Source organism: Mastomys coucha, unplaced genomic scaffold, assembly GCF_008632895.1.
Source record: "Mastomys coucha isolate ucsf_1 unplaced genomic scaffold, UCSF_Mcou_1 pScaffold23, whole genome shotgun sequence".
NCBI classification, from domain to species: Eukaryota; Metazoa; Chordata; class Mammalia; order Rodentia; family Muridae; genus Mastomys; species Mastomys coucha.
In genome coordinates this window covers 96,772,620-96,786,514 of record NW_022196906.1, presented here as the reverse complement: position 1 = coordinate 96,786,514, position 13,895 = coordinate 96,772,620, and the positions used below count along the sequence as shown (strand labels likewise).

Here is a 13,895-nt window from a genome sequence, read left to right as displayed (position 1 = left end):
GAGAGAGAGGGTCAGTACAGAGAGAGAGGGTCAGTACAGAGAGAGAGGGTCAGTACAGAGAGGGTCAGCACACGGGTAAAGGCAGGAGAGTGCTGGAGAAGGCAGCACCCTCAAGTATGAAGCTATGAATTTCTTTCAGGAAATGGTTGGGGCCAATGGTTGTTATAAGGGACCTGAGGAGAGGACCTGAGGAAGCCAGGGAACTGGATGAAGTGAAACTTCAGAAGGATTTCCTAGCCGGAGCTCTAGAAAGATCATCCTCGTTGGTAGACGGGACAAACGCAAGGAAGATGCACACAATTGTGTATATCTGGAAGGTGGGCAAGGGGAGGGAGCAGGCTCGGGGCAGGGCATGTGGATGACACTCAGACAGGTCGGACTTGGCGAGTGTTCAGAGACACAGAAAGGGTGTGTGCGTGGCTGAGGCAAGGCTTTAACAAGTGGAGTAGCTGGTATATGTGGGAACATAGACTCACTCAGCAGAAGTTCAGACTAGAGACATGACTTACCCAGGGTGTGATCATGAGTCAGCAGTGTGACAAGGACCACTCTGCACCTTCTCTGCTGCTAGGACATGGCTTCAGGTGAGGACATAAAGATGGCCTTTGTGCACTGAGTAGTGGTTAAGTTTGTTGAGTCGATTAGTATGTACTACTAATATATAATCTTAGATCCCTGCAACCAAAATACTCAATAGGAATGAGAGCTCAAGAATGGGAGGGTTTTCTTCTGGCTTATAGTTTCCAAGAGTTCAGTCCATAGCTGTCTGGTCCCATTGCTTGGGAAGGATATCTAGCAGTAGCAGAATGTGGCCAAATCACATCACAGCAGCCCGGCAAGAGGAGAGCAACCCAGGAAGAAGGGGTTGGGCATAGTCTTCAAGGACCCACACCCCGTGTCTTACTTCTACCAGCTAGAGCCCCACCTCCTAAAAATTGTACAGCCTCTTAGAATAGTGTCACAGGCTGGGGAATAAGCATTCAAAACATAAGCCTATGGAGGATGTTTCCAATTCAAACAAACAAACAAACAGACTGAAAAACACTTAGGAGATAAATAATGCACTTCTCCATTTATCTGTCTGTCTGTTCATCCGTTCACCAGTGTGTGTGTGTGTGTGTGTGTGTGTGTGTGTGTAATGGCATTTCCAGAGACAATTAGCTCATGAGAGCTCTGGCCTGATCAACGGAGCAATCCTTTGATGGGTTCATAAGACAATGGCATTACTGGGACATAGTAAGGCGTACGAGATGGGGGTTGGTTGGAGGAAGTAAGTCAATAGTGTGTCCTTGCTCAGACCCTCGCTTGTATGCCCCCTCTCTCTGCTTCTTGTATTGCCTCCTCTCTTTGCTTCTTGTATGCCCCTCTCTCTACTTCGTGGTCACCATGATGTGAACTGCTTTGCGTTATGTGTTTTCTACCATGATTGGCCAACATCTCTGAAATCACACTCCCAAATCGACACTTTCTACATGAGGCTACTTCTGTTGGGTGCTTGGTGATACCCGTGGAAAAGCAGCGAATACAGGCCGACTCCTTTGGAGCAGATTACAGAAAGGTAGCCGCAACCACACCACGTGAACCAGTGAAAACAGACAGCGCCTGATCATCACTCATACCGCCCAAGTGGAGAGCCACAACGGTAGATCCAGACTGATGGGCATTCATTCCTACAGGGCATGAGCTGGGATGACCAGAATATAGCCAAGTGGAGCTCCGGGGGCTCCTGGGCTCTGTGTAGAGTACTGTTTAATTGCTATTCAGCACCGTCCAACAGACTCTGACCTGTGTCAGCTCCAACTGTGGAGGCCAGGGACCTCAGGTGTTTGTCTACACAGTGCAATATGGTGGCAGCAGGAAGTGAGGCGGGGAGGCGGGCAGCACACTTTAGTGATCAGTGAGTCGGAAGCTCCGATTGCCATGTGAGGAGTCTACCTTGATGTTCATACTGCTACCAGCCAGTCTACCTGCCAAGCCACTTCATCTCTGTAGGCTGGCCCCAGGAAAGCCTAGACGTTGGGGACTTTTCTGTTGTTGAGACAGAATACCTGACAGAAAGAACTGAAGGGAGGAAGGTTCTATTTTGATGGTTTAGGGGAGGTGTGACCAGCTCCTGCCCATGGTGGGTGCGAGAGTGAGGCTGTATTCACCACAGTGGATCAGGACTGGAGCCAGGTCATAAACATAATCCACTGCAGTGCTGCCTTCCCCAACAGAGACCCACTTCCTCCACTAGACCTCATCTTCTAAAAGTCCCACAACTTCCTCAAACACCCCTACCTGCTGGTGACCCAGCATTCAAACACACGAGCCTGTGGGTGACGTGGGTTAGTTTACGTGGTAGCAACATCTGATCACACACCTGAACGCTTCTGTAGTTATAAGAACCAAGCACACGGTTTCCTTTCCTCGTGGCCACCAGGAAACTCTGGGATCAAACGCTGAGCCCCAGGTGGTGTTTCCGCCACACTTAGCCCAGTACCCTCGATCACGGAGCTAGGTTTTTTCTCCTTTGTACCTGTGGTCTGGTTGTGAAGGAAACTCGCACTTCAGGCGAACGTTGGAGGAAGGAGACACCAGATAACAAGAACAAATAACTATTCAGCTAGGCCTGGGGATGCCGGCTCCCTCTCAGGGGTCAACACAGGTCACACAGGAGAGTTGTATATTGGTGGATGTGTGCTTGTATGCGTGTGCGAATATGTGGTAATGGACCACACTCAAGTTTACATTGTATTTGTACCAAGGCATGAAGGGATGAGACTGGGATGAGTGAGGAGGGGGTGGGGTTTCCTCCTGCTCTGAAGGGAATGCCAGGATTTCTGATACACATACAGCCCCGGTACTGCCCTGCGGCCAAGGTGACAAGGAACCCTCACGGGTTCTTTGGGAAGGGAGCACACTCAGGCTGTGTCTATTAGGGCCACTCAGGACAGGCTCCAGCTGGCCCAGAGAGGCTGACACGCCATCAGGAGTGGGCCATGTGTCCAGTGGGCACCAGTGGGGTTTTCTTTGTTGCTATTTGTGTTTGTTTATATATATATGTGTGTGTGTGTGTGTGTTTATATATGAGATATCAAGAAATATATACACATACATACATATACACATACATATGTATATATACATACATACATATGCATATATATACATACATATATGTATATATGTATGTATGTTGTTTTGTTTTGTTTTTCTGCCCTGAAAGGATCTACTGTTTCCCTAGCTCCCAAGTCAGCCTTTAACTTGTTACCAAGGATGGCTTTGAGCTCCTTTTTGAAAAAAAAAATTACTTACTTTATGCATATGAGTACACTGTAGCTATCTTCAGACACACACCAGAAGAGGGCATTGGATCCCATTATAGATGGTTGTAAGCCACCCTGTGGTTGACTGAGAATTGAACTCAGAACCTCTGGAAGAGCAGTCAGTGCTCTTAACCCCTGAGCCATCTCTCCAGCCCCAGCTTTGAGCTTCTCATCCTCATTTCTACCTCCCGGGTACTGGGATTACAGGTGTACCACACTGAAGACCCAAGGTCTCATGCATACTAGACTCTATCAATTGAACTAAGGAGTCCGCTTAGCTTCCCTAGCCCTCAATCCCCTCACCTCTCAAGTGAAGATTCCAGAGCTCCCTGTAAGGACTGCTGGACCAAATGAGTTAAGACTCTGTGACAGCACTTCATTCCGTCATATGCTATGGTCAACAAAAATGAGCAATTGCTACCAGGTACCAGTTGACCCATGGCTGTCCAGGCAAAGCATAGCCAAGCCATGCAGACTGCCTGGGGTCTGTTTGTTTATGCGGTATGGCCTCAGAGTCTCTGCTCAGGATGAACAGAAACAGCGAGCAAGCAAGTATTCCGGGGAAAGGACTCCTTTCCCAGCCTCTAGTGGCACGTTAAAAGCTCTGCTGAGTGCTGCACTGGAGAGACAGGAACTGTTTCTTTCCTAATCTGCCAGTCATTGTCCCCGCCGCCCCCCAGCCCCTCAAGAACTTTTGCTGTCCTAATCTTCATCAACATCCCAAGGATCTGGCATTCCCAGGGCTTCAGCAAAGGCAGGGCTTCAGGAAGGTGAAGCCGAGGAGAGGCAACGCCCCTCTTCCACTGCGCCAAGAAGTCATGGTCAAAGTAGCCTTTCTGTTCTTTGTTTTCTCTTCTGAGGTATGGGACAAATCATTTCCGATGGTAGCTGCCCCACAGGGGATGAGATATCAAGAAATATGAACAACAGGCATGTGTTTGGGGAGTCCTCTGTCAGTCCAGAAGCCCCATGATCCCCTCACACAGCTGTACCTACTCTGCCTGCATTTCGTGATGTCTCCTCTGATGGAGACTGCAGTGGGTGTAGTCTACTGTGATTCGTGACCCCGAACCTGGCAATGTTAATTTATTCCTTTGCACTTGCAAACAGCACTGCCTGTGAAAAATGGCAGCCACTTTATTTTACACATGCAAAGAATATTAACAAGCACAGATTTCCTCCCACTGGTAATCTTCCTCTGAGTGTGGTATTAAACAGTATCAACAGGGGTTTCAACGCTGGCGGGTTCCATGCATTCTTCTGCACAGAACTTCCACCAGCACATCGGAGCAAGAAGATCTCTGAGCAAGATGTTCCCTACGGCACTTGTTGAAATCTTCTTAGCTCTGTGCATTTATTACGAAATATAAATTTGCATCCACATTCTGACAAGATACAGCAATAAAGTCTACAGAGGAAATCTGCATGGCAATTTGCATAAATTGACTCCAGCATTTATTCCTTCTGGGGAAGAGAATGAAAAGGCAAGTATGTGTGTCTTCTTTCTGCCTGGGCCGGGCCTGAGCCCAGCGCTGGAGAGAAGCATCCGCATCCGTAAATGGCAGAAAGCAGCTGGGCAAGACAAGCCCTTGACAATGACTCTGCTGTTCTTCAGGCACAGCCAACCATCAGACCAAAGTAGCTGGGTAAAGTTATGCAAATTAGCATGCAAATGAGCCTGGTAAAATTAAAGACTCAGCCCAAAGTGGTTGCTTGGTAGGGAGGATCTCACAGCCTCTGGGAAACCCGTAGGGCCAGGTAACTGCCAGCCAATGACAGCTACTCAGTCTGGAGGAGGTGATGCTGGCTCCCAAGGTCACAGGGCAGGCACCTGGCTTTTCAAGGTCACAATCTGTCCGGTGGTTACTTTCTTCCCTATGAAAAATGGCTGCCCAATTTATAATTGTGTGTATGTGTGTGTGTGTGTGTGTGTATAATAACATATATTCATATACATATGTGAATATATGTTATTGGTTCTATTCCTCATAATACTAATACAGAAAACACGTTGCTACCAGACCCCTGGGTGGTCATGGTGCTCACATCATGAGAAATATCACTGTGGCCAACCAAGTCCTTGCCCATTCACCCTCCCCTCCAGTAGCGTCTGAACCTGTGAAAAACTGTTAGTGACGTGGTCCCTTGGGTGTATGTGGTCCAGGCAAGCCAGTGACTGATGACTGCTGGAGTGGGCAGGAAGGCCACCTGGAGAAAGAGTGGAGCCTGTGGGAGATGAGGGGGATTGGATCCGGCCACAGTGGAGAGAGGAAGGGTGCTGCAGAAGCTTTATTCCAGTATTCAGGAAAGGCTGATGGATATATAGGGGATCCAGCATCGTGAGTGTGGATGCTGCATAAATGCGTGTGTGCTGGTACGTGCGATGTGTGTGCACGTATGTGTGTATCTGCATGTGAGTATAGGTGTGTAGATGCATATGTGTATTCACCTTGAGGAGGAAGCACAGCTTGTCAGGTAAGAGGCCAGTTACTGCATTGTGGCCACACAGCAACAGCACGTAATCAGGACAAGGCAGGAAACAGAAATAAAAATCCAAGGCTTCATGTGAGGCGACTAGGACCTGCTCCCCAGTACAGATGCATACAGATGCATGCTGCGTCCACTTCTAGGGCCCAGACAAGAACCCATATCTATCCATCCCCCTCATCTACTCAGATCTCATGAAGAGTGAGGCAAGATGGAAATCTCGAAGCCTGTAACAAAGAGCATCTGAGGCCACCAGAAACTGCCAAAGGCAGGGAGAATGCCCTCCCCCAACCTCCAAAAGAGCAGGGCTCTCTGGTATTTGTTTCACCCTCAGGCCCCCAGGAAGGTGAGGATAGAATACACTCCTATTGTTTGAAGCTACCCAGTTTGTGGTAATTTGTTAAGGCAGCCCCAAGAAGGAGTGTGGGAAGCCTTAGGGCAGAACAGACTGCAGTGGCTTGAGGATCAGCTGCAGGCAAGAGATCTCAGGAGATCTGAGCCTGCCAGAAAGACCAGAGCTTCCTAGGAAACCCCTTCAGAGTCTGAAACAGTTCCCCACCTCACAGGTGTCCTCTGAAAGCAGCCCTTCAGCACGTGGGCCTCTCCCCGAGGCAACCCATTAGATCTGTGGTGTTCTAACCTTGTATCCTGGTGTGAATTACAGGAGGGGCCATGGGCTCCCAGCATTGAGTTCTCATCACTTCTCAGTTCTGTAAGATGCTAAGGCCTGAGCTGCCAGCTTTGCAGACAAGAACCAGAGGCTGGGAAAAGCCCCACTAGGCACCGATTTTCCAACCTCAGCCAGGAGTGACCTCCAGAGGACCACACCTCCTATTATCAGGGCTCCTTCACACAGCTGACCCTCCCAAGGGCCCACTGGGGTTCCCTGGGTGTGTGCTGGCATGGGTGGGGAGGGCACACCAGGAGCCACCTCTTATTACAAGATATGTCCAGATTTTTTTCCCTAGGTAGAATTTGAAGAAAACCTCTTGCTAGCATTTCTTCTAGGCTCCGCCCAACAGTTACCTAGCAACAGCCAGGTATGAGCCTGGCTTGCTATAAAAAGACTCTTTGGCCTTTCTCTCCAGCCCTACCCTCCGCCCCCACTCTGTCCTCTCTCCCTTTTCTCTCTCCCCAAGTGTTCCCCGCTGGCCTCTTCCCTTCTGTCTCTCTTTCTCTCCTTCTCTGTCCTCTTTCTCTGCCTCCACCCCCTCTCCACACCCCCTTCTCATGCCCCAAATAAACTTCATTTTATACTAGACCCCATTGTATGGCTGGTACCTTGGTGGGGGTACCTCGAGGTGGGCCCACTAAGGTACCCACTTCCGCTGCATCATGCTATCACACTACAAAACATATTACCTCTTAGTTGGGGTTTTACGTGGAGGGCTCATCACAGACATAGTTCCCTCTGGTTGAGACTTGGTTTTCCACCAAGTGAAGACTGTATATGTGAATCCGTTTGTATGGTGTGATTAGGCAGGGCAGCAAGAGACTGTAGAGAGGATGTGTTAGTGGAAAATAAAGTGTGTGTGTGTCCGTGTGTGTCTGTGTATGTGTGAGTGTGTGTGTGTCTGTGTGTGTGTGTCTGTGTGTGTATGAGTGTGTGTGTCTGTCAGTGTGTGTGTGTGTCTGTGTGTGTGTCTGTCAGTGTGTGTATCTGTGTGAGTGTGTGTCTGTCAGTGTGCATGTCTGTGTGTCTGTGTGTGTGTGTGTGTGTGTGTGTGTGTGTGTGTGTGTAACTGCTAGGTACGTAAAGGAAGAAGACATGCGCCTCAAAGGTCCCCAGGGCTGTAAAAGTGGCAGTTCACCAGGGCCCCAAACAGAACCTTCTGAGAGGTTCAGATGAGGACCCCTAGCCTACCATGCTCAGGGCTGCATGGTGGTGGCCCTTTGGGGCCTCTTGCATGCTCAGTTCTATACCAAGGTGGAACTGACTGTGGCTAAGGATGCGCCCTGCCCTCTGTGCCCCACTGAGGGTGGGCCAGGCTCTTCAGCCCCGCTGCTTTCTTCTTCTGCCTTTTGGCAGGCCATGTACCCAGCTGTCTTTTGTCAGGATGAGTGAATGGAAGGAGAGGACGGAGTCTGGAGACATGAGGAGAGAGGGGAAACACTGTCCTGGGAGCTGACTGAGTGGGTCTAGATTCTGCCACACTGTACTGCTGCCGGGATGGACAGGATATTGGTGGGACGGTGACAGGCACAGTCACTGTGCAGTGGGACAGTCTGAGAGGAAACACATTTCATCTCCCAGGGTCCCTGGGGACTTTATCTACTTCCCATTCATCTCTGCTGCTATGCTCAGAAAAAGAAAATAAACAAAGTCTGTTCTCCATCTCCAGAGGATTAAGATGAGCAATCATGTGCCTGTGTGTGTGTGTGTGTGTGTGTGTGTGTATGTCTATGTGTATCTGTATGTATGTGTTTATGTATGTATGTGTACGTCTTTATGTGTATGTCTTTGTGTGTATATGTATGTCTTTGTGTGTCTGTATATATCTTTGTGTGTGTGTGAGTGTATGTGTGTGTCTGTGTGTGTATGTATGTCTGTGTGCCTTTGTGTATGTATGTCTTTGTGTGTGTATGCATATGTCTTTGTGTATCTATGTCTTTGTGTGTGTGTGTGTGAGTGACTGAGAGAAGTGGAGCCCAGCCTTTCAGCCTAATTACTGCTCTAAAGGGATTAAGGAGAGGATTTCCACCTGAGGCTGTAAAGAAACCAAGTCAGACAATTCTACCATGCACGAGGAGAGCAGCATCTGTTCTGTGATCTCCCTTGACTCACCATGACAGTGGACCTGGGAGACGCTCAGTCTGATGGCACCAGTCAACTGAGGCAAGGAGCCATTACTGTGCCCTTAGGCACCGGTGACAACATCTGTGGCCAGGCCTTGTGTAGTGATGGCCCCAAGAAGATCCTGGACTTGGCACTTCCCAAAACACAGGTGAGAACCAGAAGCTCAGAGGAGTGGCCCTAGACTTGAGGGGCCCAAGTAGCCTTCAGGAGCACACGCTGCAGTCAAAGGCTCGTGGGAGCTGATACAAGTGGCAGGGCCTCTGTATTCAGGTTAAACGTTTGCCTAAGCTTCAGGCGTTGGGAGAATTTTCAGAGCAGAGCCAGAACAATGACAGGAGCTGAGGCTCAGGCTATGCCAGCTCCACCACACACAGACAGCAGCAAGTAAAGCCTGACTTGAGTGACAAGTGTCAGCAACAAGGGTGACAATGGGGAGGAAGGGAGGTAAAATTTCAAAGGTGACTTGTCCACTGCTGCTAAGAATCTCAATGCAGTGCCAACGAAAAACAAGATCACTAAAAAAAAAAACATCAAGCAGTAGCCAGGTGTGGTGACGGCAGAAAGATCTAGAGATCAAGGTCATTCCTTGCTACCCAGAAGACTCAAGGTCAGCTGGAGCCACATGAGTCTCTGTGTCGAAAAGGGAAAGGGAAAAGCCAATAGAACCATGAGCGTGTGCACAGGCGCACACACTCACATGTGTGTGCATGCACAGAGCACGATGGGTGACTTTAGAAGGGAGTCTGTTAGGGATGTCACCTCTGCTCCACAGTCAGACCACAGCGATGCAAAGTCCTGGCTTGGCAAAGGACATAACAGTATGACTAGCATCAATGTCCCAAAGCCCTGCGTGGTACCACATTCACCACTTACGCACACAGAGTCTCCTGTCCTTCCCCACAGACAATCCCTCTGGCGACCACGTGATATAGGACTGCAGCCCACCCACGGCAGAGTGGAATACGAACCTGAGGGAAACAGAAAGGGGGTCCTCGGAGGGCAACTGGGACAAGGTGACTGCACCGGGGCGCTGACAAACAGACGGACAAGCGAACAGAGACTCGCAAGCACAGCGAGCTGCTCCACACCCAGCGGTGGGGAGCGGCATCTTGGAACAGCTGCCCCAGTGAATCTATAAATACTTGTCCTTGAGAATGTGTTGACAAAGGGATTCTACATTCAAACAGTCGCTGCATCTGCTTTCAGCAGACTGAAGCCCTGGGCTGAGGGTAGAGCCCGAGAAGCAAGGCTGAGTGAGAGCAGCCGTCCCTGTCTGAACAACCCAGCTCTGCTTGAAACCGCACACTCCCTTTCCCAAGTAATAGCTACTATCGTGTCTGGGAGCTAGTATCCCACAGGATTAGAGAAATGAGCTGGAGAACTGGCTATATTCAAAGGTGGTGGTGGTAGGGATAACAACTTTGGCGAAATGCTTTAGTTATGAGGAAATTCACTTGGAAACGGCCCCCTGCACCGCCACGGATACCAAACAGATAAGTCTCGGCCCCTCACGAACTCTGTTTGGGCTCACCTATGAGTCTGTGGCTGAGCCCAGGCCACCATTCCCAAACCGGGATCCACAGAGGTCTTTATGCCCCGTCTCCCGACCACGCAGTGCAGGGTCAACGAACTGCCCATGTCTCTCTGTGGCAGGGTGTGCTTCAGCAGCAGGGATGAGGGATGAGTGCGTGTGACGTCCGGGAAATGTGAGCATGTATATGCACGGGTGTGGGAGAGGTCCGTGCGTGGTCTGGGTTACGCATATGTGAAGTCCAGCCAACAGGACCACTCCTGAGGTGCAGCCTCTCCAACTGCTCTTGTGTTTCATCTTGCCCTTTTCTGCATGCCCCACAACATAACCAAATGTTGTAATGGTTCCAACCTGCCTCTTCAAAAGATCCCCTCTCTGGTTTTGATATTTCTCCAAATAAATAAATAAATAAATAAATAAATAAATAAATAAATAAAGCTTCCTTTTCAACATCTGGATTCTGAGCTCATTTCCTGCATAGGCCCAGTACTTAGGGAAGGCACTCCAGACAGGGCCCAGGGGCAGAGACAGAAGCAGGGGAGGAGGAGGGGGAGCGTGGGAAGTGGAGACCTCACCTGGTAGGTGTTGTCGAAGCTGTCATACATGAACCTCGTGATCAGAGACGTCTTCCCGACTGCAAGGCAGAAAGGAGAGAGAGGTTCAGCTGTCAGTTGAGCCTATGGCCAGGGTCTTCCAAACACACGCACTCGAAAGGCTGGCTTATTAGGAACCACAGAAAGTGGAGAAGCAGACCCGGGGAAAAAGAGCCCAAGTGCTGAGACGGTCTATACCAGGTGAGCTCTGGGGTGGGGCACACTTGTCAGATGCCAGGCTGTGACAGAGGAGGAGGCCTCCTACCCTCTCTCCAGTCCTTACCACCCAAGTCCAGGTCTGCCCTGACCCCAGGCACCAGCTGACCCGAGATCCCAACAGCATGTTCTTCTCACGGCTGCCTGCCTGTGCTCCCTTGGACAGACCACCTGACCGCTTATCGGCTCAAGGTAGACTTTCTTTGGTTCCCCTTTATTCAACTTAAACACTGGTGAGAAAGGGGGAGGGGAAAGCAGACCTTTTTCCGGTCTTTCAAAGGCAAGCCTATTTCCCACAGAGTGTGCCTGACTGTTCAGCTCAACGCTAGGCCGTAAGTACCTCTAGATCCCACTGTGTAATTGACAAGAGGACCCCTAAATACTGTGACAACGGCAGGCATATCCACATGTCCGTAACCCCCTCACTGGGGCAGAAATGTTCCCCAACTGAAGACTGCTGGTGTGGCTGAGATGCCATGAGTCTCTTGGGACACCCATAAATGCCGCTAATTTCCCAAACTGCAGGGCTTGACTTCTGACACAACCCTGTGCAGGTCCCCTGGGACACGGCAGTGACAAGAATGCCAACTGCTGTACTTCGGGCCATCTGGGAGGGAAAGAAGGGACATTTGTTAGGTCATTAAATGGAATTCTTCTCTCCTCTGCCCCACCAGGACTCAGCCAGAGCCGAGAGGGGTTCAGAAAAGAGTGCAGGAGGTAAGTACCCCTGACCGAGAAGGCAGAGGCCTAAGGCCTAAGGCCTTTCTGTCCTGTCCACTGTCTAGCAGGCCATCCCCAGGCTGGGACAAGTGGGATGGCTAGTCACTAGCCCGGGCAGGGCAGGTCAACCCAATGGGATCCATGGAAAGGCTCTCTGCTGGGACTGAATCTACTGCACACAGCATGTAAAAGACAAGTGTAATCATTCCTGACAGCCAACAGTGGCCAAAGAGAGGCAGTCACCTGACCAGGAGCCTCTGACAGACTAGGTTTGAGCTGCTGCCAAGTGACCCCACGTCTGACCCAGCTGAGGCGGAATCCTACTGGGGCACTTATTAGCTGTGTCATCTTGAGGTGGTCACCACTCCTCTGGACCTTAGTGCCTCATTATAACATAACTAAGATACAGAGAATGTTAATTAGTGAGAAAATCATAAGAGGAACGGCACACAGGACATGCTAAAGAGCAAGAGGTGTCAGGTCGCTTAAGATAGCTGAGGAAATTTCCAGAATGACATACGACAGGAGAAAAACAGAACCGCCATCACCAAGGCTGTGTAATGAAGACGCTAACTCCTCGTCTTGGGCTGGGGACACAACAGGCTTGGATTGGAATTGGGGGTGGGGGCACGACACGAGTATCCCTCTCCTTTTCCTAAGCCCTAGTCACTCTACCTGAGCCTATATTAATGAGGTGGTGGTTCCCTAGGTGGTCTCAGGATGGGGTTGCCAGCTCTAAGACCAGAGGACTGGGCCCCAGAATCAATCCAACCTCCAGGGAAGGAAGGCAGGCTGGGCACTGAGCTCTGTCACATGGACAGCACTTGACCAGCGCTTGAAACCCCCGGTAAGAATTCCAGACAGCCAGGTCCTGCAGAGCCTCCTGGGTGTGAACACACAGGGATGCCTTGAAGGTGGACGAGCTGTGATTCTGTGAGGAGAGGGAACAGCCACACTGCATCCAGAGCTCACTGACTGGTGACGCTGGCACTCCAGGGACCTGCCTGTCTCTGCCCGTCCTCCCCACTCCTGTCTCTGCCCGTCCTCCCCATTCCTGTCTCTGCCCTTCCTCCCCGCAGAGCTCACTGACTGGTGACGCTGGCACTCCAGGGACCTGCCTGCCTCTGCCCATCCTCCCCACTCCAGGGCTGTGATTACAGATGCGCAGATCACCACACCCAGCTTCTAATGTGGATGCTGGGGAGCCAGACTCTGGTCTTCATGACTGCGCGGCAAGCGACCAGATGAGCTGTCTCTCCATTGCCCTTCACCCCCACCATTACAATCTTAAGGGTTTTCTGGGTTTCTATTCTTGAACCTAAGGGGCAACAGGGACCCCCTGGATTTAGAAATAGTTGGTCAGAAGTATAGATGTCTTGGGAGCACCCCCCAACATTTTCCAGCTTCTCTTCTTGGAGATGGTTCCCCACATCCCAGCATGCCTCATCCTTCCCCGGTCCTCATGTTCCCAGAGCATTTGTCCCTCCTTTTTATTTCTGATCAATTTGTTTCTCTGCAGCCCCACATTGGCCAAATTTGGAACTGCAGGGTCTCTGCCCTGAGCCTGGTTTCTGAGGTCTCTAGGCTCAATAGTCTGCAGGAGACTGAAGTGCCCTGCTCTGGACACAAAGCTTGAAAATGCTAGCAGACACCAGGGACTACAGGAAAAGGCAGGCATCCTCCACGCTGTCTCCTGAGACCTCCAGGAGGCCTGAGCAAAGTATAAGGCATTCCCTCTGTTCACTCACATTAGCCTCCACCATAGCATTACAGGAAAGAGCCCTGTGGCGCATGCCTGGGGTGTTCACCGCCAACTTCGCCCCACCCTGAAGGGCAGAAGGTTCTTCCCTGCTCCTTTCTTGCCCTCTACAACAGCCCTGGGTAGAAGATGCTGGAATCTGGCAATAGACCTCATTAGGAGTTACTACAGGTCATGGCAAGGGTGAGGTGCTGAGAGGGGCAGCTGTGGTCAGCACGTACCAGGACAGACAGTGGGAGGAGGGGCAAGAAATGCTGGTGAACCTCAGCCTTGAATCCCTGCAGGAACCCTTCAGAGAGCCAGCCTCCCACCCGCTCCACCCTCAAGGTCACCCTGCCGCACTGGCACTGCCTGGGAGGCTCAGGACACACTGCAGCACAGCAGGGCTGGACTTTATTAGAAACAAGCAGGCAAACCATCACTGAGTTCTCTTTACTCTCAGCCCGGGGCTCAGCAACACCAGCCATCTCCGTGGGGTAGAGTC

General features: G+C 50.7%; 1 protein-coding gene across 1 annotated transcript in view; it reads right to left on the bottom strand.

The window, feature by feature from the left end:
- The window catches only part of Rab6b (RAB6B, member RAS oncogene family), a 70,920-nt gene that overhangs the window by 30,497 nt on the left and 26,528 nt on the right, over window positions 1-13,895 (bottom strand). Inside the window, exon 2 of the mRNA XM_031343520.1 lies at window positions 10,699-10,757. Coding sequence (XP_031199380.1) covers window positions 10,699-10,757 — 59 coding nt within the window. The remainder of the gene's footprint in view (window positions 1-10,698; window positions 10,758-13,895) is intronic.